This window comes from Rhipicephalus microplus, chromosome X, assembly GCF_043290135.1.
Source record: "Rhipicephalus microplus isolate Deutch F79 chromosome X, USDA_Rmic, whole genome shotgun sequence".
Classification (NCBI taxonomy): Eukaryota; Metazoa; Arthropoda; class Arachnida; order Ixodida; family Ixodidae; genus Rhipicephalus; species Rhipicephalus microplus.
Genome location: NC_134710.1, coordinates 320,869,259 through 320,896,816, shown reverse-complemented (window position 1 = coordinate 320,896,816; position 27,558 = coordinate 320,869,259). Strand labels below are relative to the sequence as shown.

The following is a 27,558-nucleotide window of genomic DNA, read 5'->3' as shown; positions in this document are numbered from 1 at the left end:
GCATGGAGGGCTCTCTTCCCCATAACCGCTAAGCACAGGTGAATGCTGCAGTGATCGGTGAGAGCAGGAAAGGGCTAGTGGAGAGGGTGGTCAACAGCTGAATTGGGTGAATCTGGCTGGCATTGATAAAATAGAGGAGGCGCTGGTGAAAGTATAGGCTTCGTCAACCAGCGCCAATGTAAAATGACTTAATTGGAGCATATGCTCAGAAGCATAAAAGGCGACTAAAAAAAAAAGAGGAATAGAGTCGTGTCACTCTGCTGCTAGAGAGTAGAATCACGCCACCAAAACAAACGAATGTGTTTGTCCAAAGCACTTTTTTCCCCTCCTCGAAATGAGATTTCACGCTCGCATGAGGATTCGATCCCGCAGGTCGTGGGATCGAATCCCGGCTACGGCGGCTGCATTTCGATAGAGGAGGAAATGCTGTAGGCCCGTGGGCTCAGATTTGGGTGCACGTTAAAGAAACCCAGGTGGTCGACATTTCCGGAGCCCTCCACTACGGCGTCTCTCATAATCTTATGGTGGTTTTGAAACGTTAAACCCCACGCATCAATCAATACATCCCTGTCTGCCACTGGGGGGAAAGCGCTCATTTTTGTGTAGACTTTATGGACCCCTTTAATGCCTTTCAGCACTTTTCCAGAATGGTGAGAAAACACTGCCGATCGCGGTAGTCGAGGCTTCTGAAAACGCTCATGCTACACATTATAACGTGGCACATAGCATAGAATTTATCATTATTGTTCAAAGTCAGCTATAAATCAGTTTATTTCAACAGAAGATGCAAATTACCACGCCATGTACGCAAATTCACGGCCATGGGCGGATTTGAAAATTGTTTGCTTCATAGTTACCGAAGCTGCAGCGAGAGGCCGCCACGTGCCCGTGCTCACGTTACAGTGTACACTGTACTCACGTTCACACTGAAAGGAAGTCGCGCGGTCTCATAAAAAAAGAAAAGGCGCTCAAGGTCACGACACGCGTGGGACGTAATTTCTTTTTCTCCCTTCCCTTCCTTTCCTGTTTTAAGCTTGTCGGTACGAGGGAGGAGAAAATGCAATTATTATAGCAATAATATCTGTGGTTTCACGTCCCTAAACCACCATATGATTATGATAGACGCCGTAGTGGAGGGCTCCGGAAAGTTCGACCACCTGGTGTTCTCTAACGTGCAGCGACATCGCACAGCTCATGGTCCTCTACCATTCCACCTCCATCGAAGTGCGACCGCCGCGGCTGGAATCGAATCCGCCACCTTTGGGTCCGTAGCCTCCGTTCCACAGAGGCAGACACGAGAAAGCAACTAATCTCTCTAACTCGGACTCCGCTCGTACTCGATGGTTTCTGAAGCTTTTGGTGGTGGCCGATTCGTAAGGCAATAAGCTACTTTAACGAAGCCATTCGACAGTTGCCTGAAAAAATTTTACACGACCCCTTCATGTGTCCGCGTGGTCAGCTATATTTATCTCTCTGTCTTCTTCTACATTTTTTTGTCGAGCTTTATTCATTAGCACCAGTGTAGAGTATCAAAATTGGGTTGCACGTGTGTCTGGTTAGCCTCAGCGTATTTTCTTGCTTATCGCTTTCTTGAGGCTCAGTACATTAGAATACCTGCCACTGTGCAGAATTACTTTCACAGCTACAAGCATCTGGAATCTTATCGTTAATTAACGTATGCACATTTATATTTACTGCGGCTTAACGTGCGTTAGAAAACTAGTTGGGAACTAGGCTGGTTAGACGAAAGGGCCGGAATAGGTGAGCAGGCACAGCCGTTTGCTTTGGGTTCCACCTCTAACTGTCATATGTACGTGTTTCGGATCAGACCGGCGTAGAGGGGGACGAATGGGGTTAGTTTTAGGACTGCAACATGTTCAGCGACCATTCATAACATGCAGCTACGCTACACTGCTCTCCATGTACAGTAAACCACGCGTCACAAGTTATCTATTTTTTCTTGGTCGTGTCTCACTTGTAGCGCTGGCGGTACGTGCAAATGGCCACCGCCTACTGCAGATACGTACGCATTTGTGCAGCAAACGCACAACTTACACTGCTAGAGTGGGGCTGGACTCTCTTCGCTCGGGACACGTTCATCTTGTTTCTGCGTGCCGTTCACTAGGCAACTGCACTAACGTGCCTCTCTGTTGTTGGTTTTCAATGTGTAATGATCATGCAGCAATATAATCTGGGCCTTTTTTTTTTTCGTGTTCATCGACCGCCACTACACTTTCGAGACATGCCCTAGATGGCGCGCAAAGTGATACTCTAGAAAACATGCACAGTATACGCGCCTAATTAGAGCAGAGTTGCAAGCTCAGCGGTGGGTGCGCGCTTTCGCGGCATCGCAACAGTCGTGTAGGATAACCGGAAAAACCCGCTGCATCAGGCGGCAGCGCGAGCACAGTTGCACCTATCGCGCTCGGAATGCCTCATGGGCTTTCTTTCCCAATTCCATTATTGCACTGTTGTTGTTGTTGTTGTTGTTGTTGTTGTTGTTGTTGTTGTTGTTGTTGTTGTTGTTGTTGTTGTTGTTGTTGTTGTTGTTGTTGTTGTTGTTGTTGTTGTTGTTGTTCGTACCACTGCACTCTCATGACAGGACACGGAATGTGACCCCCTTGTGAAATAGTGTTTGAGACAGCCTTGATGTTGTCCCACTTTTTTCCCCGGCTCGTTAAGCACTGGATTTGAGAAGCCCGTGTGCGTATACAACACTGTGTACGCGAGAGCAGGCGCGGCAGGGACCAGGCTGCAGCGGCGTGCGATCGCTCTCAGAAACCGATCACTTATACTGTGATGCGTCATGATGCAACGTTCAGTCTCGTGCGCTAGTGAAGATCATTCTCTGGTGCCAGGGCTACCTTCAGATTATGTCATACAGACACAAGATACTAGGGCGAAATGTTTCTGAGATGCCAGATGAAGCACCCTCTATAGCGGAATGTGTCTGACGTCATAGTCTATGCTTGTATCCCAAAATCTGTTAAGTTAAATTCATTCTTCTTTATAGCTCCATTGTACAATGACCACTGCCCTGACCAAAAGAAATCACTGTTCGGTGAGACACCCCAAAGGCTGATCATTGTTACCTATCAGAAAGGTTGAACAAGCGATGGTCAAGTAGGCTGAATTCCATGAATCCCCTCGGTAAAGGAGGCCTCATTGCTATACATACATTATGGTAGAAAATCGTCAAGTTAAAAGATGTAGTACTGAAGAGATATCTTAAACGTGAATTTGTGTTGGATAGCGCACATGATACGGCGATTCTTGATAGTATAATTGCCTAGCCAATACACAAGGTGTGTTCTATCCTAAAAATCAATTTCTCCTGCTTAATACCGTAGCCATTCAGTACTTTTATGGGGCTATTATTCACTAAGCTATTGCGAGACTTTCTTACTACTCACAGTGGTATTCACTGCCGCGCGATGAATAATTGCCCCCTTGAATAACGGGGCACTCATGAAGACTTCTAGAAAAATCGGGTGTGGCTACGTTCCGAACAAATGATTAAACAAATACATACTACAGATGAATTCATAATTATAAGTGACCTCTTGTCCTACATGTACATAAACAACTTGGTTAAGTTATTATGAGCATATATCTATGGTGTAACCACTTTGCGTACTTTTGAGATCCTTCACCGTGGACATAATTTGTGTCATATCCCTCGTGTATAGTTCAGCTGTGGAGAAAAGGCAAAATGTGTGTCTTCTTGCTTCATCTCAACACTCCCCCCCCCCCAACACACACACCCAATTTCAGCCAAGTAGAAACGACAACATGCATAACAACAGATGAAAAAAATTAAAACGAAGCAATGGCGTGCTTACCGTGATCACTCCCTTTGTTTCTTGGCTTTTGGGGAATAAATTAGGTCACTGGAAGTAGAAAGCCCTGAATGCAATATCGGGGGTGGTTGGTCGCCATTATCGTAAGAAGCTTGCGTGGTCATAACTAGAAACCGGAACTTCAGGCATTAAAAAGAAGACTGTTTTAGGCGCCTATAACAGGCCCTGAAAGCTGCCATTTAAGCATAAATAGGAGTTAAAAACTATGGTTCAGGCAATATACGCACATTTCATAACTAATTGAGTAGCATGCCAAGGACAAATATTCAACTACTAACAAACACAGCAGACAAATTCTTTGCTTTGGGAAAGCTAAAATTATTTTTTTCGTGAAAAGAGTTAACGAAAAACATAATAAGTTGAACAGATTTAGGTGGAAGCTGAGGTAGTTTGACATTGTGGGAAAGACTATGAAAACAGTGACCCACCAGCGTCGTCTCAAGGTTTTCGGGCTTTAATTGTTCTTGCTTTCAGTCAGTATTTGCTTTTATGTGAAAAAGAACACTCGACGTCCACTGAAGTTAGTGAGGCGTAATTGTAGCGTAGCATTCACTTTCAAAGCTTTAATTACATCCAGAATATTTTAATCAGCACCACTCGAAACTTTAGACACTTGCTTTAGCACATACCACCCGAGATTCCTTCCAATGCAGATTTTAGCTTTGAGGTTACCCTGTCGGCCCTGTCGGCGACTGGTCTATTGAGGACTGGGCGAACCTTTCCTGCACGTCCGAAAAAACTGTGTATCCTTAAGCTTTGCCTTTAAGCGTTTAACGCGATAGCAATATTCTGTCTCTGGTGCATACTTCAACCACTAAGTGCATACTTTTTATTGCATGATGTTACTCAAGAAGTTCAAGTTGTGGATTACTATACAGTGTAAGAGATAAAGTTGAAAGTCACTTGTCAGAGAAGCTTTCGCATATGGCTGCATTTTGTGTAATCTGTGCAAGCGAGTTCACAGATGCAGATATAAAAGTAACAAAACAAAATGAATCAGTGTGCCCGTGGAATGTCCACAAAATACATGGTCTTTGCGCAGATTCGGGGGTTATTTAAATAAATTGGCAGTTGCGTAAGCAATGTTGGGAGCTTTATGCCTTTGCGTGTTCGGAGTGCACATCAAACTCAAAATGTTGTTGACCGTTACAATGTCTTCTTCCCTGCTTCCCACATGCGCCTTTTGTCGAACGACGGAGTAGTGCTGTGATCCGCTGGTCCATTGCCTGACAAGGACACTTTAGGGTTTCTTTTTATTCCGCAGTGATCGGCAGACTTCTGACAGCTGCCGTTATGAAGAACATAAAGCCAACGAAACCTACGTGTAGGCTGTAGGCGGCAGCGCTAGCCTAGCTTAGTTTCGGCTGATTAGCGTACGTTCTAGCTACACTGTACTCTACAGCCTCCCAAACGCAACTGCCGAGCTGCACTATTCTCTCGAACCTAGCGACGGGTATATTCAACGGACAGGAGCTACACTAGTGTTAGCCTCTCCTCGCTTCACTATACGCTCTAGCCACGCTCACGCAACCCCCATGCCGCAATACGGAAATATTTTAGGGGGGCCCGCTAGCGCTACACTTGCACTATAGCCTCGAGTTGATTGCTGCCCCGCCGCGGTGGTCTAGTGGCTAAGGTACTCGGCTGCTGACCCGCCGGTCGCGGGTTCAAATCCCGGCTGCGGCGGCTGCATTTCTGATGGAGGCGGAAATGTTGTAGGCCCGTGTGCTCAGATTTGGGTGCACGTTAAAGAATTCCAGGTGGTCGAAATTTCCGGAGCCCTCCACTACGGCGTCTCTCATAATCATATGGTGGTTTTAGGACGTTAAAACCCCACATATCAATCGATATCGAGTTGATTGCTGGGATACAAGCCCCTCTCACGTGAAGGCGCGTTTATAGTGGTACGTCATCGCAGCGTTGGCAAACGTCACATGCGTCAGAGCGCATCAGTAAAGTCGAGTTATACATTAGTGCGTTGACTTATGATCTGCTTTGGTCGACATGACACAGCGTATTCGCGCGTAGACCCTACGTCGAAACATAATCGCGCCTTACCGGGAGCTAAAAAACATGAACTAAAAAAACAACAGCCAGCGCGCTTTGCGCTGAAAAGCTGATATAAGCACGAATAACCTAAAAATAGCCACTTACAGGCACATTAAATGTGTGATTAAAATTTTTACCATTCCTTAGTTCTTGTTTATATGTTAAATAGGCTCGAAATGGACTCCAGGAGAAAATAGGCATTTTCCTTAAAGTTCCGGTCTTTAGTCAAAACCTTGCTCTTTAAACAATGACGGCATAGCAGCGGCGTAGCCAGAAATGTTGGGGGGGGGGGGGGGGGCAGTTAAATTTTATGAATGTTTGTGCGTGCGTTTGCATGCGTTCTATGTTCTATGTTGACCTGCACAAACGTTCTATGTTGACCTGTACAACGTTAAACATCATAGAAGTGTGGCAGCTTGGGCTAGCTGGTATGGCATGACTATATTTATAGCGCGAAAACAAAACAACGACACGGAGACAAGAAGGACACGAAAGACACGAGAGCTAACTTCCAACCCCAAGAGTTGGAAGTTAGCGCTCGTGTCTTTCGTGTCCTTCTTGTCTCTGTGTCATCGTTTTGTTTTCGCGCTATGACTATCGTCATATCGTTAAACATCAGCCCATGTGTCGCTTTTATAAAGTGACACTAAATATGCGTGGAACGAATTGATTTGGGAACATCACATTATGTGTCACAAATTATTAGTTGGAGCTACGGTATCAATGCAAAGTAACAGAAACTCCACCGAGGGTGGTTGTTCAATGCGATAATAAAGTTAATTCGCACGCGTGTACAACGGAATCGGCTCGCCCAGCGCACTATCAATCGAAACTCACCGGGAAAGGTCTTCAATCTAGCTTCGACCTAAAAAAAAGTTCATAATTATATGCTTGATGAACGGACAAGATTATCATTTAAAAACAATCAACAAGACTTCAAACAATACTGGGAGAAGAAAATTAAAGAGAGCACGATTCGCACCGAAGTCGGAAAGCAACGACACTGCGTCACGAAATCCGTCACGGACCCGTACAGGACTGGTTCAACCTGTTCGAACTCCACGCTACCGCTGCATCTTAGTCGGAACGGGAGATGGTTACGAACTTCAGCGACTACGTCACCGGTGAGGCATTCAAATTTTACCTGATTCACATATTTGAGAACGATGAGTCATGGCAAAAAATCAAAGACGAGATGATTACCCGTTTTAATGACTATGACCAAGACTTCCTCATTACCGACCATCTACGTATGAAGTGATGGTTGGTAGAAGCAGAGAAGGAAGAAGTCACAGTATGGAATAAACATGGCGTATGAGCCAGGCCACGTCGCCCAATCATCGTAGCGTCACACAAGTCGACAGGATGAAGACCTCCCAGCCACTTCATCAGTGTCTCATAATCGACGCAGTTCTACACAACGCCCACCTCGCGTCTCACGCGTTCACTATGGTCGGAATAGAGCGGAGAAGGTCCAAGCATACTCAGTCAAGCCCTTCACCTACAGTTCAGTTTCATGCGCCAGAAGAGCTCGCATTGTTCGTTCCACAGAAAGAGAGTCATTCACAATTAAAATATGACCAAACCGATCCTTCCGCAGTGTCGCCGTCGAATTCCCAGCCACCTGAGAGCCCAACCCACACAGGAGGCTCGGAAGGATCAACTCTCAAGCACTGCCCTGTGCCAGAAACATCCATCAAAAAAGGCGTTGCAAGAGCCTCAGCAGATGTTTCTGCCAATTCTGGTGCACTATCTTCATTGCCTGACACAAATCGCGACACCCTAACAAGTATCAACTATTTGCTGGTCACGTCAACCTACAAAGAAAAGCGGGCTCGTGGTTCCAAAGGAAGTCCACCTCGTCAGTCAGTGCAACATCAGCAATGCCAACAAAAGCAACAAGAGGAACCCCAACAGCTAAAACGCCCACACCAACATCGGCAACGAACAACTAAAAATACATCGCAAAGATACTTGCAGCCGGAAGAGTGTCGTAATCAATATACACTAAAGAAAAGACTGATTCCGCATCTGAGATATCTTCGCAGAAAGAAAAGCCAAGGAACTTTTCTGCACCAGCGTTCAAGATTGCACCTTCGGTCTGAACATCTGCGTCATCACCACAGAAAACTCCCAAAAAGCCACAAAACAACCGCTTGTGCTCTGCAGGAACACAAGCAGCGCCTAATGAGCCGCGATCAACGGGCGCGCAAATTGCATGCACGACGTTTGTACGACCCACGACAAAAAATGCGACGCCTACGAAACATTCAATCCTGCAAAGCGTTCCAACATCGTTCGTTCTTTGCAAGAATACCGGCTGCATTTCCATCTGTTTTCATGTCCAAAGTGTTTTTGTGTTATCCAGGACGCAACCACCAGCCTCGCCCACCAGAACTCCTGCGTTAACCGGACTGCTTGACTCTCCCCTGAAGTCTGAAAGTTTATGGAACTTCCCTGGAGCACAGAAGCAATTGTGAACTATGACATTTGTGACTTTTTAATCTCTCCTTGTTTACTTTTTATTGTTCGTAATCCACGCTTTCTTTCGGGGGGAGGGGGAATCGTGTGACGTATGAAGTGATGGTTGGTAGAAGCAGAGAAGGAAGAAGTCACAGTATGGAATAAACATGGCGTATGAGCCAGGCCACGTCGCCCAAACATCGTAGCGTCACACACACACACACACACACACACATATATATAATATATATATATATATATATATATATATATATATATATATATATATATATATATATATATATATATATATATATATATATATATATCCTTTTTTATGTTATACGACACTATGTGCGCTCAGATACTCATATATTCACTTATTTCGTATTTGCCAAGACATAAAATCGCATTACCTTTATGTCCAAGGGACGCCATACGCAAAGGCACATTTATGTTACGCACTTCCCTCGGCATGTAGAAACACTTCTTTCAAAGCAGTGTCTATGGTGTCAGCGGCTGCAGGGAAAGTGCTACAGTTTTCCCCGTTTAATAAAAAGCCGTCGCTGCAAGGGCGTCGGAGCTGTGGCGAGCCCTGCCACCTTTCAGGCATGCATCTACACGCACTTTTTGCTGCTCTCCAGTAAGAAGAAAATTCAGGGAGCCGCAAGGGGGCAAATGTGCCAAGCTGTCGCTTCACTTCGTGTACGAACAGCCACAAGGATGCATCGCGTGGGTGCCTTTAGCGAGAGCGTAAGCTTTCGAAACCCGGAGCGAGCGTACTTGGGCGATGTCGGCAACAGCTGAAAAATAGGCGGCATTTTCTTGACTCTGACACCTCATTGAGCACGCGTATACCATAGCATCTGGCTACGTTGACGGTTGTTGCTGCGACTGCGCAAGCGCCGCAGACGTAATGCACACATACCGTTATAATTCTTGAACCTTATACTCGTCACCGCCGCCTTTGTGCGTAAACCACACCTTAAATCGGCTGTTTCAAAGGAATATCGAATTCCGTCGCTTGATAGCTGCCGCGAACTTCGCGGTGCAATAAACTATACCGAGCCGCCACGCAGAAGAGTGAAAGAAAATGCTCAGCTTCTTTGCAAAGCAAGCGAGAGGAAAAAATAAAACTGGAGATATACTGCAAATTTCCGAGGCCCACCTTGCGCCAACACCTTTGCTATACGAGAGGCAAACCCGGACGTGCGTTGTTGCCTGCTTGGTAGGCAGCAGACCCGCACATGAGGCGCAGCGTGTTTTGCAACAAAGTTCCATGCAGTTGAGGAGACTTCCAGGCAGTGCATTCAGCCAAGTCTCTTCTTTGCCACACTAGATGCTGGAATAAGTAAACGAATAAATCAGTAAACAAAGACAAGACCGTTCGTGGTAACGGGAGGGGGAACGGAGCTTGTGTGCGCACGTGGATTGCCGCGGATAGCAGCATAATCCACAATGGATTCAATTTAACTCGGCAGTGAAAAAGACGCGTTCACCGCGATACACTCAGACGCCCGAGTTCGCAGTGGCATCTCTAATGAGCTTAAGTGAAGCATATGCGTGAGCAAAGAGTGGAAAGAAGAGCGGCTGCCCCCCTCCCCTGTCCCCAATCATCGAAAGGGGGGGAGGGAAAGTCTGCTCCGCATACGTATACACAGAGCGACCTGTCCTGTCAATGTTTGAAGTGCAGGCAAAGTTATGGCCAAAGAGGATTTTGAGAATGTTTACTGAGCACTAGGGGCGTAGCGAGAAATTTTTTCCGGACAGGTGGGCACCTTCTTGATTTTCGGGGAGGAGGAGAGGAGGGCTCCCTCTGGAAAATGTCCTATTTCGTTCTTTATGCCATGGAGAAAAATATTTGGGGGGGGGGGGGGGGGGACATTATATTGCAGAGAAAGCAACTCGGCTCATCCCTGTTCACAAAGAGGGTACACTCCGTGTTTAATGAATGTCGCGTGGCTTGCGTCGTCGTTCCAGAGCGCCGGTATAAAGTGTCTTTTTTTACGCAATACAGATTTTTTTTCTTTGAAATAAACTAATAATTAGACGCTTGCCATCTTCTCAGACAATTTCTAGGTCGAGGTGGAAAGAATTAGCCACTAAATAGATCGTTCATAAACAATTAATTAACAAAACGTTTCAATTACTTTTTTTTACTATCGACTTTATGGTGCTTGTTTATACGGGGAAGTTGTTTTATGTCCGAAACTATGACCGTCAAGTTTCTAAAAATTAAAAATATTGCGCCTGGTTTCAAATATTCATTGCCAAATTTCCGGACCGCAATGCGGGAGAAACCGAAACTAAAGGCTCCGGGTGCGCCCGAAAGGCGGTCCCTGTGCTGCGTCAGACTGGAACGATACTTCACGTAAATCAATTGATGGCATGCCGCGCGACAAACTATTTCTCATGCCACCTGACCATGCTAATCAGTGGTCCTTCGCGCGTGATGTGCCAGTTGTAGCGTCTACCGTTCACGCAAGAGGGTGACGCAGATGGCGTCAGCACGATGCGCAAAGCGCGAATACACGAACGCACGCGAAACTGAGGCATATTAGTCTCGCGGATTGCTGTGATTCGCGGTACAAATCAAAAAGAAAAAAGAAAAACACTTGCATTGCTCTCTAGCGTGAGGCAGCACAGGGACCGCCCTGTCAAGGGAACAGGCCACAATCTGGAAGCAAATCCAAACAGATTCTTTTCCAAGCCCTCATTGGCTGTCTAAAATTTATCCAAAAGAGATTACACCAAACCGCCGACATTGCGGCTGCGTGAAAGCTACCCAAATTAACAATCTTTGGGAACGCGAGGGTGACCCCCCACCAAGAACAATACTGCCAGCTTCCTACCTCGAGGCGTGGGAGTCGCTCCTGTCGTCAAATATACCGTCTTCAGGCAGAAGTGGTTAACTGGGCCGAAACGGTAGTGGCAAGCTTCTGGCTACCACCCTTCGAACGACCGGCAAATTAAGTTTACCGACCTTGCTATGCCGTCAAAAAGGTTGTTTGTCTCTCTCTGGCGCATCAAGTTTTGGTTTCTGCCGCATCGCAGTCCAGAAATGTGGCCATACATGTCTGACATGACGCGTGATATTGTCGATTTTCAAAAAAATTCAGCAGATCCCACGTACCTGAGATTCAACGTTATGCGAAGCATGCGGAGGAAAGGTGATCGTGTTGCGATTTTTTACTGAGTGACACGTCATAAAATGGCGCTAAATGTATGTACAAATGTTGCAAGCACAGACATATGTTGAAGAGTTGCAGATGTTGAAGAGTTGCAGAAGCGCTGATGCTCGCGGAGATGCTGGCCTGGATACTGCCACATAAATCAACTTCAGTGCATAGCACCTAACAACAATTGACGTTAACCCGACGTGACGGTTGTATCAAAGGAGTACATATGTAATGTTTATAAAATTGGGTTGGCAGCACTGCAACGACTATTGACGTTTCACGAAGATTGGCGTCTATTTGAAAGGTAGTTCCGAGACCTGGCGTAGCTATATATGGTAGAATGATTGACTGCCACGCAGAATGCTTGGGTTAAATTCCTGCTGGGACCCTTTAATTTATTATTTACATTCGTCGGGGGGTCAACGGTGCCTATGCCAGGCTTTTCTTAACACTGACATTTTTCTATGCCTCCGTTGGGTCCACGCCACTGATGTCGGGTATTGTTAACGCTCACGCGTTAAAATTGCCCATGTGTGTTCTCATCGTTCATGGGTTAGATACTAAGTGTCAATCACCTATGGCACATTCCCGCATACCAGCGGCACATACCCGCCCATGTGTACGTGCCACTGCCTGGCGGGAAGTGTTTGACGACGTACGCGACGGGATTGTGACATTACTCATGTCTTAATCAACGCGTCATATCCGTCAAACCATCTTACCCTCCCATGCTAATTTTGGTTCACGCGAAGTTAAGGGGCTGACCACGAGAGCACCCAAACGTAAACGGCCAGATAGATAGATAGATAGATAGATAGATAGATAGATAGATAGATAGATAGATAGATAGATAGATAGATAGATAGATAGATAGATAGATAGATAGATAGATAGATAGATAGATAGATAGATAGATAGATAGATAGATAGATAGATAGATAGATAGATAGATAGATAGATAGATAGATAGATAGATAGATAGATAGATAGATAGATAGATAGATAGATAGATAGATAGATAGATAGATAGATAGATAGATAGATAGATAGATAGATAGATAGATAGATAGATAGATAGATAGATAGACTCATAGTCGCCGAAGTTCGCCAAAAAATGCTTCTCATTTAAAACTCTGTGGGTCGTAATTTGTGACGTAAAACAACTTCCCCATACAAACCACCACCATAAAATTGATAATGAAAAGGTAATTTAAATTATTTTGTTATTATCATTTCTGAATGATTTAATCAGTGGTAAAATGTTTCCGCGTTGACCTAGAAATTGTCTGCAAAGACGGCAACTGCCTATCTATTATTGTTTTTTAAGGAAAATTTGTATTGCTTAAAAAAAAAAAGCTTGTATAAGAGTAGGCCCTGTGCTAGTGCGTGAACGATTATACTGTCAAGGGCGTGTTGACTGTCCGTTGTGCGCAGTTTGTGGCTCCTGCGAAACAGTTGAGCATCTCCCGCATTCGCTACGCACTAGTATTTGCTGATTAATGAATTTAAATTCTGACTTTTACTAACCCAATGGACCTGGTTATCCGTTTACGGACGCTTGTTTTATTATTTCTAATTTACTTACACTTGTCTAAGTCTTCGTCACTTCTTCCTTTACTTCCCTCTCTTCTTTTCTATTTCTCTCCTCCCATGTTCCTTCTCTCTAACTGCTTGCTCCTGCCGAAAGAGGCGTTGTGCCCCTCCAGGTGGCAGCTGCCCATTCGCTCTCTTCCTCTTTCACCTGTGTCCTTGTGTATCCGTGTATCCGAATCAAGTAAACAAATAATAGTGGCGGAAGTCATAAAACAAATCGCAAAAATGGTTATCAAACATTGACATACCTGGGTCGTGTGTAATAAATCTAAATGGAAGACCACGTTTGCATGTCGCTTCCGTGTTCATATCTTGACGCGCTGGTTAATATACAAACAATAGGGAATAACAAGCGTGAAGTGAATGACAAGCCTGCCTAGAATCAACCCATTGCTTCACTCCTCAAGAGGTATGAAATAAAAGGGTTTCACTTTTTTTTTTTTAATGCAGATAGGTTGGGAAAAAAATTCGGAGCAGATAATGCTTTGTCACTTGCTAGCCCGTGTCACAGACTCTCGTTTGTCTTGTACTCGTCCATGACTTACCTTTGCCAGGTCTGTCTCTGCCCTCATGAAGACCATGCCTATTGTCGAAGCCTTGGCTCCAGCTGCAGTCTCGTATCTACGACTTCTCACCAGCTTGATAGTGACGACCCTAGGGCATGAACGCAGGTGTGCACTGCCGCGCCGGTGCGCAGACTTCAAAGTGATACGTGTTTAGCTGAAGAGAAGCCCAAGAGTGTGACAATTTCGCAGAGGCAGCAGCAATGTGCACTCTTGAAAATGAAGTACTCGAACAAGATTGGCTGTGTGAGGAAATGTTTGTCTGAAAAATGAGCAATGTACAGTAATGCATGGTCATATAGTAAAGTAATTAATAAAACCATTGGTGAAGTCCGCGCAAATGTGTATCTAGAGATGGTCAGCACAACAGTGAAGCCAAATCGAAGCACTGTGTTTCGACACGGCTCTCAGCAATGCGTGCCACAACATTAATAGGCCATTGTGGGCGGAATTTCCACGAACGAGCTTTCCTCGCATTCCATTCGACGAATCATTGCAGAATCAACGTATATATTTCATGACACACAGTTTTTTTGTTTTCATCTTTCTATCTCGTTACTTCTCAACTAGCATGCATTTGGCAAGGTCTTGCTTTCAGTGGCTTAGCCAGAGAGGGGAAGTTTAGCCCCCTTCACTTGAAACTTTGTTCAACTTTGCTCGGGTAATTATACAAGCACGAGCCGAAACGCACGCATAATATCCCCCACCATCTACGGTCCTGGCAAAGGCCCTCTTGATTCACTTGCACAAAAAATAATGCGAAGCAAGTCGCGTTTGCTTTTCACTTCCACACACCTGTACTTCTCTTCAAAAGTATCGCTCAGAATTCTCGCATTTCTCATCCTTACATAGCGCCATAGGTTGCAATATTTGTCAGCCAGCAACACGATGGTTCCCACATCTGGGACTGTCGATAGTTGAATGAAAACTTCTTGTATAAAACGCCTCTGTCACGTGAAATCACTGGAATGTCTTCCGCCATTCTGAAGCTTGAAGTGGTATACACTTGACCTTGCACTCACAATGATATTTAGCTGAACGTAAATGTTCTTTTTCCGCCTATGTTAAGACTAGAAAAAGCTTGTACCGCGATAGATACGAAGAAGAATGGCCAGTCATGGAGGAATATGTGCTCCGTCAATCATCGCGCTCGTTTTGTATCGTGTGTATGTGGTGCGTGCAGTGTACAATATCCCGCTAGCTTGTGCAAAAAAAAAAAAACATACTGAACAGACTGGTGCTCGCCTTAACAAGACGCTACTCCAGCACAACACAATAAAAGACATTTCTATTTCACATTTGTAGTTTTGGGGCGTAAAACCTTCACAATATTTCTTCACATTTGGCATTGCACTGTCGCCCCTGAGGTTGCAAACTGCTGTTTCCTAGCACGCGTGTCGTTTTCAGGCAGGTTGATTAAGATGATCACGTGAAGTCATAAAAGCCTTTCACGTTAAGGAAGACTATAATCTTTGCATTTCCGCCCCTATCTATCCGTCTTCATGATTGCGAATTTAGCCTGCTCGGAAAAAGTGACAATTGTCTCAATGTGATTATGCGCGTGCACTAGGAATGCATGTATTTATTTCTTTCTCTACAATAAACCCGACAGTTGCTAGTTCAGCGCGGGTAGTTGTTCATCCTTTGTCTTCCTCCTGCTTTACTACGAAGTTCAACAATGTAGCCCAGTTTTTCATGCTCCCACCGCGTTGTTCTAGTGGCTAAGGTACTCGGCTGCTGACCCGCAGGTCGCGGGATCGAATCCTGGCTGCGGCGGCTGCATTTCCGATGGAGGTGGAAATGTTGTAGACCCGTATGCTCATATTTGGGTGCACGTTAAGGAACCCCAGGTGGTCGAAATTTCCGGAGCCCTTCACTACGGCGTCTCTCATAATCATGTGGTGGTTTTGGGACGGTAAACCCCACATATCAATCAATCAATCAATCAATCAGCTTTTCACGCTACTGCTTGAATACTGCCATTTTCCCTTGCATACATGTGGAAGACTAATGGTGCTTTTGCTGCTTTCAAGTCTGCTGAAAGTAAGAGTAATAATGCTGATTGCTCACATAATCACCGTATTTTTCTTCTATGTCATTCGTGAACGATTTTTTGTGCTCGCTATTCACAGCATAATCTCTTTTTGGAGGGATAAATTCTTGAGTAGAAATCAACCAGAACTTCTCTCTCGATCGTCACTCAACTATCAGAAACTTCGTAATGAAGACAGTTGATTAAAGGCTTTAATAAACTAATCGTTAATTCATCCAGTCGTTAGTATAATAATTGGTTTTAATGGGATGTTTATTCGATTAATCGACATTTTTTGATGGGTGCATAAAAAGGGGTACTCATTACTTGAGAAGCAATGTTTGTGTAAGTATGGAAGGTTCAGCGAATCGGCATGTGTTCATCTTGGTTAATACAGCGCACTTGAGAGGAGGATGAAGAATAAAAAACATACTGGCCTCGAAGCCAGCTGGACAGGACAGTCGCACCTGTCAGCGCCTGTCCTGTGTTTCATATTCTCCTTCGTCGTCTCGTGTGTGCTGTGTCAACCAAGACGAATGCATTATTTGTTCATCCATCAGAAGCGCTAAAGTTCACATGTGCACCTTTGCGCCTTCGTGAAAATTTGCACTATTGCCCAGTGGACACAGCTCAACCGTCATCTATGGATGATGTCAGAGAATGAAGGATCTGTGGCCATTATTCATGGACAATTCGGCAGCAGATTGTGTTTTTTCGAAGCCTTCCTACTAAGCGCACCGAAATCGTAGGCGTTATTCGTGACCACACAGGTTGAATTTCTCCTTCTCCTTCTTGATGGTGATGACCTCATGTCTTGTCTTGTCTTGTCTTGTCTCCTAGGAGATCTTGGCTCATACCCACATGAGGGATTGGCCACACTGTACCTCATAATAGATCATTTTTTTACAACGCTTGCTAAAAAAAAATAAAGAGAAATTAGATAGGAACAATAATAATGTTCCTTTGAAAAAACGTGAAAAATTGCAGAAGAATGCGATAAACCAGAATATATAAAACAAATTAACAAGAATGAGGAAGGGGGAGAAAGAATTGGATATAGCTGGCAGTACCACTAGCAGCGTATCCTTCCGGTTGCCTGAATGAATTTATGTAGCGCTGACAGAATAGCACTGCGGCCCACACCCAACTGACTGGCTCCAAACGATAATAGGGTGGATGTAATGACTGGCAATCCGAGCATACCATTCGGTCTTTCAAGAATTATTCGGCGCAGTGAGGCGAAGCGGCGGCATGTAGATGATGAATGAGGCTTTATTATTATTATTATTGATATTATTATTATTATTATTATTATTATTATTATTATTATTATTATTATTATTATTATTATTATTATTATTATTATTATTATTATTATTATTATTATTATTATTATTATTATTATTATTATTATTTGACTTGCATACACAAATACAAAAGGACAGAGAAAAGAGGGAGAGAAGACGCATCGGAAACACGCAGCTGGCCGAGGGTTAGATTATCCCGCGAAAGGCAAATAAGAGACGAGGAAGAAGAGAACGTATGATGACCCCACTGGAGCCAGTCAAGGAAGCTCGAAGTTTTAATTACTAAATTCCGATGTCATGCCCCCCCCCCCCCAACCTGTATCTACACATGGCTGGTCAGACAATATCACCCCTCTGCGCATTCTGCGGAGAAATGGAATCATTAGAACATTATTTTCTGTATTGTCGCTGATACGATATACTTAGAAGAAGGCTTCTAGTTATTCCATTTCTGAAAATAGACGTTAGATTGACGGCGGAAACTGCACTAAGCTTCGGTGCCTCAGTTTTGGCACATTGCCACAGGGATGCTTTCAATGCCGTTTGCGATTATATTCAGGCATCCAAACGTATACCTTTGTGATCTTCAATCAAATAAATATTATTTATTATCGAAAAATTCTAAATAGTGAGGTGAAGTAAACGCAGCTGAGTGGTAATCACAACACCTGGAATCTCAAAATTTCTCAAATTGACTTTTTCATTTTTTTCGTTTGCTCTTTTTTATGTGGTTTTACTTACATTAGTCATATTATAATACAAATCCATTACACATAGTTTTAATGCTCACAGAAGAAATGCACTACGCTTTCTTGGCCAATCACCCTGAGTGGGTGCGAGCCATGAGTCCAGAGAAACAAACAAACAATAAGGTCATCATCATCATCCACATCATCATCATCATCATCATCATCATCATCATCATCAATCAGACGCTCGCACTGCCCGTATGTTCACCCAGTGCTTGTATTCGGGTGCATACGCTAGAGCTCCTGTTTACATAAGCTTCATCCTCCTGTCGTCCTCGAGAGACAAGTTTTGAGATTCGGCTTAGGTCTTCCGCGATTTGTGGCAACCTACAGGTTTTGTATATGGAAGCTATAAAAATATGGGCCACCTGCTTTTGTGACTCGTTTTAAATTGTTAGCAGTGCAGTCATTGCGAAGTCTGCATGAACTCCCCCTTAGGCGTTCAGAAACAGTTTTTATTTCGCTTCCTGAATTGTTTTTCGGAGCATAGTGGCCAAGATTTCATACACCTCAAATTTGAGGTGTACAAAGCCGTCTTAACAAAATAAACCTTCACATTGATGATATGTGTATAATCAGTAATAGCAACAACTCCATTAAAAAGATTTTGGTGACATTTTTCCAAACTATTGAAACCTAATGGTGCTTCGCTTTTAATACGCTATCAGCAATTACCTGCAATATACGCCAACAAAGAAAGTCAAAGTGACGGATGCTTCACAAACTGAAAAAAAAATGAAATTAACATTTTCTTTCCTACTCAACATTGGTCGTTTTCTCTTCTCCTTCCAAAATTTGTGACCATATTAATAGCAGAATTTAAGCAATCATTCTAGCTCGGCGTAAAATATAGCAGTTTCATTAAGCTCAGCAATAATTTTGACGGGTTTGCTATCAGTGTGTTCCGCACGGTAAAATGAACGGCAGTTGCGCCGGTGTAGTTCACATATTTCCCTTCGTCGTTTTCTATCCTTGTCTTTTCTGTTCTATCCTTGTTTTTTCGCTTCCGTAGTTACCTGGTCGTTGCTTTAACTAGGCGCTGCGCGCACATCTTCAATCGTGCGTGCAACCGCAACAACAACAACAACAACAACAACAACAACAACAACATAATAATAATAATAATAATAATAATAATAATAATAATAATAATAATAATAATAATAATAATAATAATAATAATAATAATAATAATAATATAAAATAACGATGACGATGATGATGATGATGTTTTGTGTCCCCAAAACCCCGATATCATTTTAAAGCATGCCCTGTGGAGAGCTGCGGAAACTTCGACCACCTGGAGTTCTTGAACATGCACCCTAATATAGCTACACGATTCTCGGACATTTTGAGTTCAATTGAAAAAGCGGCGGCCGCGGCCAGGATTAAGTCTCGCAACCTTCGGGTTAGCTGTAAAGCACTGCAGTCACTATACACCACCATGCGGCACGAACCGTGAGTATTAGGGCTCCGCTGCTAGGCATTAGAACATATAGTATTTCGCAGCTGTCCCTCTTTTGCGCCACCGCAGAAGACGGGGTGGTGCACGTTAAAGAACCCCAGGTGGTCAAAATTTCCGGCGCCCTCCACTACGGCGTCTCTCATAATCAAATGGTGGTTTTGGGACGTTAAACCCCACAAATCAATCAGAAGACGGGGGGGGGGGCGGTGATTTGAGCTGACTGACGTGAGAGTGCTAGCGTTAGCTGACGGTAACATTTCTCCAGGGTCCGATAGACTATTTTCGTAATGCGCAAGCGTGCTTCCTTGCGCTGAATACTCGCTGAACTAATGGTGGCACCTGTTGTGCTCCATGTAAAGACGACGTCTTAGTATATATATATATATATATATATATATATATATATATATATATATATATATATATATATATATAAAGGAACGAAGTGTATACCTAAGGGCTGGTTTTTCAACACATCTTCAACACAGTCGGTAGTCTTATACACATCTCGCACTTTTATAACAACAGCTTCCACGAAACACTCATTAACGGATAGAACTCTCATATCACAGTGTCTGTACGATAGCATACTACGCCAAACCGAATGAAGACCAAGTAAAAATATAACATCCAAATTTTGCACTGAACTATCACAAGGCAAATTACGAATTCCATATGGAGTAAAAGGTAAATATTTTTTTTAAAGTCCTCTGTAAAATGTCCCAAAAGAAAATAGCGTTCTTACAATAAATAAACACATGTTCAATGGCCTCAGGTTATTTACACAGGAGACAGCTGCTTCCCCATGGTACATACATCCCTCTCTCTTCAAGCCAGGTTTTTACTGGCAAGGTTCCCGTATGAAGTTTAAAAAAAGAAAATTGTCGCATTGGGTGGTATACACATGTTTTTCACTCGCCTTAGTACGTCATGACCATATGATTTTTCATACTTTGAACGGTACATGGGCACAGGAAAAACATTCTGTATCAAGTCTTTCATAAGGCGCTTTCTTTACACATTAGTTAGGTAATCTATCGAAAACCTTGCGCTTAAGAAACGATATGAGAACACAACTTCGCGCAAGAACGGTGACAAGGTGTGTCGTTCTCCCCTGTCTGAAGATACCAAGAAGTCAGGCATGTGGTGTAAGAGCGTTGTTTGAAATAAGAAACATAAAAAAGAGTCTCTCTGGTCTCTTATTAGCAGGAAACGTGATATTACTTGGTTAAGAAACAGATGACACAAAGACAGCCCTCCTTGCTTAACACGCCGAAACAAATTTGTTCTAGATGTTCGCTCCCATTTAGAGGTTCAGATGAACGTGGCAAATATCCTGTGGATTTTATGAATGCTTTTACGCGTACAACTAAGTACTCGCAAAAGGCACATAATTTTCGCAGCCAGAAACACGTTGCATACAGCTGACCGAGAGAAAATTGATAAGCCACGACCGCCCCATCCTTCGGCGGTCGCACGCTGTTCTTCAGCCTTTTCAAGCCAAAATGCTTCACTGTCTTGATACCTGTCCAATTGTACCCCTAGGTAACGACTAGGTAGTGGCTCACGACTCCACAACCACTCTGGTGAAGCTGCGCGCGGTTCTTAGACCGACGACACATCGCAGACTACCGATCTCGGCGCCACAATCATTTGCACAAGCGAATTGACCCTGTTTGGGCTTCACTTTTAATGTATTGGTGCTGCGGCTGTTCCTGGAACTCCCCTTGTTCTTGTACACTTTACTGCAGCGAAGGTTTTGAGGAGTGCAATGGATAAATCAGCCAGCGCTAAACAGCTTCTGTGCTGGGGCTATGCGTAGTACGTACCTTGTTTGCACATGAATGCTGATGCACGCATATTGTTCACTGCTGTACATAATAAAACGTTACTTACGTGGCCTTTATTTCATGTAAACATCGATTGACTTTCAATGAAACAATTTATTGCCGCATGTTTTTGTGATCAGCGTCGTCGTTGCGCTCGGCCTGTACGCGGCATCAATCACTTACTAAAACAAGTATTCAATATGCTTGTGAGCTTCTAGTAAGTAGTTTACTGCATTGTACTATGTGAAAACGAGAGAAATTAAGGCAGGGAGCTGCTCCAACGAGTGCGGGACAGCCATGACGCTGAAGCAGACGATGACGGTGTCGTCTGCTACGCGAACGGCCAGCCGCCATATCAAAACGCCCTGGTGCCTTGCAACTTATTTCGTTTTATACGCAGTTTTAAATATATACAAACAATATGTTTAATTATTATTTGTTCAAAAAGCTATCTAAGTGCAGAAAATAATAAAAACTTTCTAAATTGTCAGTAAAGTAATAATTTTCTAATCTTTGTGCAACTGCCACCGGAATTCAGACAACGCTATCATCGCGTCCAATATTCATCCTCTCTTTATGACCTAGTTAACGCAAGAAATTCAACTCATATGTTTAGTACTCATATATGTGATTTAGGATAAATCTATAGTATTGCAGTTCAGTATTTCAAATGAACACGCGCTGTGCTTTTGCATTAACCGCTAGTATGCGTCGCATCTGTGGGGTGGCGCGTCGGGTGCCAGTCGATGTAAACACTATGGCCGATGTAAGTCATATGATGTTCAGCCCCCAGTGCATGTTTTCAATAAGGCCGATAATTTGAGGGCCAGTGGTGCGTGACATTGAGTGTGCATACAGTGGCATGCAGCCGGGTTGTGTGGGCCCAACGTACTAACTTCAAAAGCTCCTTTTTGTTTTTATCATTCATTAATTCCTGCGTCGTCTTGTCGCTGCCGCGATACATCCGCCCACCAAATGTCACGAGTGTATTTTTACCCGGAACCTTACGACTTTTCTGTCACGTTACAGGAATTGAAGAAGCACCTTATCCACCTCATATCCAGGTAGGCAAACTTACCTGTCGTTTTTATTTACGTGTTCATGCTTCTGTATTGTAAACGACGGTGTAAACATCTGTGAGTTGTGTTCTTCGCGCTGAAAAATGGTGGGACGGATTATGTAGAGTACGTGCTACGTGCTGTAAGAACCCCTATTCTTGCTCTATTTCTTTAGAAATATCTAGGTTTCGCTATATGGTGTCGAATTGCGACACAGGAGTTCAATTATTTCTGTGAGCCAGCCTTTCCGCAACAAATTTCGGCAATGATGCACGCAATCTTTCATGTATTGTCACTTTCATCGCACAGTTTTTGCAGAATGTAACGTTTGTAATACGAAAACAATGTTTGTCGCCATCGTGGTGAAGATATGTCGCGTGGGCGATACTTGAGCCTTTTGTCCGTATTTTTCAGTGCATGAATAAGTAGGTCTTTTCATTATTCTCATATTTAGGGTCCAAGGGCTCCAGGCTATTGTATTCACAGACCGAGACGGTGTGCCTCTAATCAAAGGTAATGCCTGAAGTCTGCAACACCCCCAGGTATCTAAAGGATTGGTAAACAGAACTCTTAAATTTTTGTTGCAGGGACTCTTTTTTTTTTTTTTTTTCATGGGAAGATGCAGCTTTTCGGTTGTAAGTGCAACCACACAAACAATGGGTGTTGAGTGTATTTCACTGTGTTGTTATAGTAACAATCACAATCTGATGTTAGCCCCACTCATGTTTCTGTAGAGCATGCTAACAGGCGCCCTTGCTCTGTGGGGCTGCATCTTGCAGCTGTTGTTCTTCAACGTGGTGTGCCTGGCAGCATGCACAGCCTAATAGACATTCAGAGCAGTACACATCGCTTTAAATCATAAATTAGGGTGGTGAGGGCCCTTATTTTGCTGGCTCTGCGCATTATCCGAGGTTATCACTTTGTCATGTGACTGCAGGTTTTGGAACAGCTGCAAAGTGCGCATTGTTTGTTCTGAAAGAGAAGGGCATGGGTTATCATTCCAGACACTTCCTTCTCTAGCATCAAGATGCAGCAAGCTTCTTGAGGCCAATTCCCCGCCGTGGTGGTCTAGTGGCTAAGGTACTCAGCTGCTGAACTGCAGGTCGCGAGATTCAACCCCGGCTGTGGCGGCTGCATTTTCGTTGGAGGCGAAAATGCTATAGGCCCGTGTGCTAGATTTGGTTGCACGTTAAAGAACCCCAGGGGTCGAAATTTCCGGAGCCCACCACTATGGCATTTCTCATTCTCATATGGTGGTTTTGGCACGTTAAACCCCACATATCAATCGTCCTTGAGGCCAAGTACAAATTCATTTAAACAAGAGCACTGAGCATTACCACTTGTGCATAGCAGGTGTACATGTTTATTGGGCTGTGCATGTTCTTGGGCAGACTACGTTGGGCTGTGCACCTGCCGCAAGGTGTCACCCCCGAAGCAAATCCATTCGCCTGATCGTGCGCTCACACAGACATGGACAGGGCTGAACACTTTTGTTGGATTGTGGTGGAGGGGGGGGGGGGGGGGGGGTTCATGCTAACATATTCTTGTTCCGAAGATAAAATGTAAAAAACTTTGTTCTGAATGCACTCCTATGCACGCTTGCTGAAGAGAGTACAAGTACAGATAAGTCATTGCAGAGTGCTTTGCTAAAATAAATGAGTCATGATCTTTGTATTTGCATGCACAACAATTGTAAGAAAGTCCTTGGAATGCCCATAGGGTCTTACGTGTATAAATATTACAATTGGGGTTAATTATGTGTACATATAATATAACCAGTGGGGCCAATAGTTTTGAATGACGTCATGCATGCATCTTCTCTATGTACTCTTGTTGCAGCATGACAGCTGTAAGGCCATCAATGCTGCATATTCACCGCTGCATAATGTTGGTGTCTGTACCAAAATATCAACAGAAACCTTATGCAGTGTGCCTATAATGTTCACAAAATGGCACCTTTAGTGTCATCTGTGAAAGCCATCTATACAGCAATGGCTCTGAAGTGTACCTTCTCCCTCTTTCCATGTCACATGTAGGTAAACATTCCATTCATGTAATGTCATTAAACTATGTTGTGGACGACAAGTAATAACCATGCCGCACGAACACAGAAAATTAATGCGCATGAGCTTCCTAATGCCTTAAGATGTAGTGTTATTTGCGCGGTACTACATGTGTAAATGAAATGGTATTTGCTTTGATGTCATTTGTCATCTAATGCCTTTACTAGAACTCATTCGACTGAAAAATGTGCTCTGTCAATGCCAAAGCTTACTCAGTGCACTGCACAGAAGACAGTTAAAATAGCATCCATTGAGACAAAAATATTTTTACAAGACTTGTGACGGAAAGCAGGTTATTTTCTTGTTAGATCATATGACAATTTAATTGAGAATTGCAAAGATTTTCAACTTGACAGGCGCCATATCAGATTCATCATGCAATGGCCGAACTTGCTTCGGTCTGTTGAAATGCTGTAAGAGAGAATCAGCTCAAGCTAATCACAATATAATAGCTTACTGTTATGTTTTACTATTCCTGAAATCAGATTAACATTGTTAAAGTACATTTTTATATTCTACTATTTCCCTAAAAGTGTGCATTCCTGAAATGACCATTACCTGCATCATGAGTTCAGGTGCCATTTCAGTTTGACATGTGGCAGCTCGATTGCAAAAAACGTCATTTAGGAACTTAATGCCTTAATATAATTTATTGGGCCCGTGTGACATGGGTATAACTTTGCAGCTAGCAAGTGCAACCAGCTGGCTTTGTTGTGCAAAATGCCCATGCTGCACTTCAAAATGCTCATGTTTATAATGTTTAGTTGGTTGCAGCATGATGGTAGATATACAGAGGGGTCTTAGCCAGGGCTTCCGATACATAATTATAGAAATGAGGCTGATTGCAAGTTCTTTAGCTTGTTTCGGAGTTTAGTTCTTCTATATCAAAGTAGGGTGATACAGTTGTAATGTCTGTCTGCTCTGATATATGTAGATTACACTTGTTAGGGGATATTTGAAGAAATATAAATCTTGCAGGTTTTATAATTGTAAAGGAAAGTGAACTCGCTCTATAAATTGTTTTCTTTTTAACATTTGGCTTCATGATGTTCAATGGCTGATCACCTGACCATTGTGTCAGCTGACCATCATGATAAAATTGGAAAAAAAAAAACAGAAATGTAGTTTACTAGGTAAAAGCAGTGGAGAGAAAGCCATTTATCACCTGTACTACCATTCCAAGTTACATTGAAGCGAAAGGTGCACGTAGATTTCAGATTGAGAGAATGCATATATATATCTGCTGCAAAATTTCTTGGTCATGTTCTGCTACAATGTGATGAATGTAAGCAATAGGCTTCACGGAGATGTCAGGTTTCACTGTCAGCGGCGTTACTACCTTGAAGCGATATCTTCTGTGAGATTTTATGTTTGACTTATTCGATACTCACAGCTGGCTGATTCCAGTGATAATGTGCCAGGACTGATGCTCATGACTGCTGCCTAGGCATAAAGAGGCTTTAACTAGCACTAAGAAAATGCATCTCTAAGAAAATGCACTAAGAAAAACCAAACTTGGCAACAAAAGCTATTGCCTTGTTTGAAAAGTCATTGGTCATATAATTTAATCGTTATTTACTCTACTCAAACGCTCTTTCATGAGAATCGCTAGATCGCTGCCATTGTTAGAGAAAACATAACTATTTGGGCGTACTAGTTGAATGTACTGAATCAAAATTAGTACACACCTCAATAATTTTAAATGAAACTTCTAAAACTTTTTTTCTAGCAGAGTTTCTAGCTAGAAAAAAAAGCTACGGTTACCATTTCCTTAATTAAAGTTTATGTATAAGAAGCTCCACAGATGTCAACGAAACCATAAGTTGTAGGCATTGTCAAACCAGCCATTTCCCAGAAGGGCTGCGAGGGCACTGCTGAATTTAAGAGTGTAAATATAAAGGTAAATGTTCCCATGAGTTTTCGGTGACTTTGTGGGCAGATCATAGACTAGTCATTTAAAAAGTAATGGCACAGATATGTATTGTAGCTTATCTTTAAATGTATCGAATTTTAGTGGCATGAAACCATGGGCAGATATGTATGTGAGCATATTAAGTAATATCTTTATATTGACAAATAGGTACAGGAGAAAATAAGCTGATAAGTTGATAAGGTGATGAGTGAAACTTGATCATAATAGATGGCAGTTGTAGCCCACAGTGGAGATTTGGGATATCAGACCCAAACATTGACTACTATGTAACAGATTGCACAATAAGATTAAAAACTACAGTATTGTTAATGCAAAATTAATGGTAAAACTGCAATGCATTACTTTATATCTATATATACCCTGGCATTGTAGCACTAGCATTGACTGCACTAAACATGTGTTGTGCATAATTTACAATGGATGATTGGATGTGCAGCTGCAACAGACGGAGCACCTGAGCATGCCTTGAGGCCCAGCTTTCTGGCAACAGTGGGCATGGCCATGTCCCAAGGCAACAAGCTTGGCCTAGGCAGATGCAACAAGATGATTTCCTCTTATGGCAACTATCAGGTATGTTACATCCCCAGTCACTTTACATTTTACTTGCACCGCACTCAAGGCTGGCTTCACCCTACAGTTGAAGGGGAAGCTGAAAAGTTTTACACATTTGAACCTTGCATCAGTGAAACTGCATGAGAACTAAAAAAATTTGCTTTTGTGAAGATTTTGTGGTTGCTCAACGAGAGGCTATTCAAAATGAAGCTTTGCTGTCTGTGTTCTGGTGGCTATTTTAGTGAACTTTGCTTTAACTAAAGGCAAGTACATAAGTTGCTGTGGTGTATTGAAATATTATTTCAGAAATTTTTTAGTGCTTGTTTTGGGCCAAGCAAATGCTTAGTTTAAACATATCATTAGCACAATTCAAACTGCATGCCATTTGGAACAACTTTGTGACATCCAATTCATCACTTACCTTTTACTGCCTCATAGCCAGTGCTGTGGGGGCAGGGCAGCACAGCCCGGCAAAAACAGAACTTGCATCATTCTCAGGAGTAACGCAACTAAAACGAACATGTTTCCAGGGGTGGAAGTGCTGTGCCAATTGCGCCATTCTGCGCAAACCTGACCTGCTGCGCTAGGCTGCGCATAAATGTCAGTTGTCAGTTTCCGTGATAATTGCTGATTGGAAGTGTGAACTGCAATATTAAGCCAATTATTGTTGTCGACCGAGCAACACTGGCTACACAAAGGACATGACTAAAGTGTACTAGAAAGGTTGAGGGACGCGGTCCCCTAACGGCAGCTATGCTTTCAAACGACGCTCCGCACACGGACAATCGATGCGAGGGCGCTGCAGTCGAGGTGGTTTGAGAAGTGCCAAGGCGCGCGTGGTCAGATGCATGGTAATGGTGGTA

At 43.3% G+C, this 27,558-nt stretch overlaps 1 protein-coding gene across 8 annotated transcripts in view; it reads left to right on the top strand.

Annotated features, from left to right (window-relative positions):
* Positions 1 to 27,558, top strand: part of Lamtor3 (Late endosomal/lysosomal adaptor, MAPK and MTOR activator 3) — a 185,253-nt gene that overhangs the window by 21,064 nt on the left and 136,631 nt on the right. For 5 of the 8 annotated variants that reach the window (XM_075879592.1, XM_075879594.1, XM_037413677.2 and 2 more), the window contains exons 1-4: positions 21,752 to 21,855; positions 22,119 to 22,153; positions 22,602 to 22,660; positions 26,580 to 26,713. In XM_075879592.1, coding sequence (XP_075735707.1) covers positions 21,760 to 21,855; positions 22,119 to 22,153; positions 22,602 to 22,660; positions 26,580 to 26,713 — 324 coding nt within the window. In that variant the 5' untranslated portion in view covers positions 21,752 to 21,759. Of the gene's footprint in view, positions 1 to 21,751; positions 21,856 to 22,118; positions 22,154 to 22,601; positions 22,661 to 26,579; positions 26,714 to 27,558 lie in introns of those variants that run through there. The other 3 variants (XM_037413674.2, XM_037413676.2, XM_075879595.1) reach the window with 3 other exon arrangements.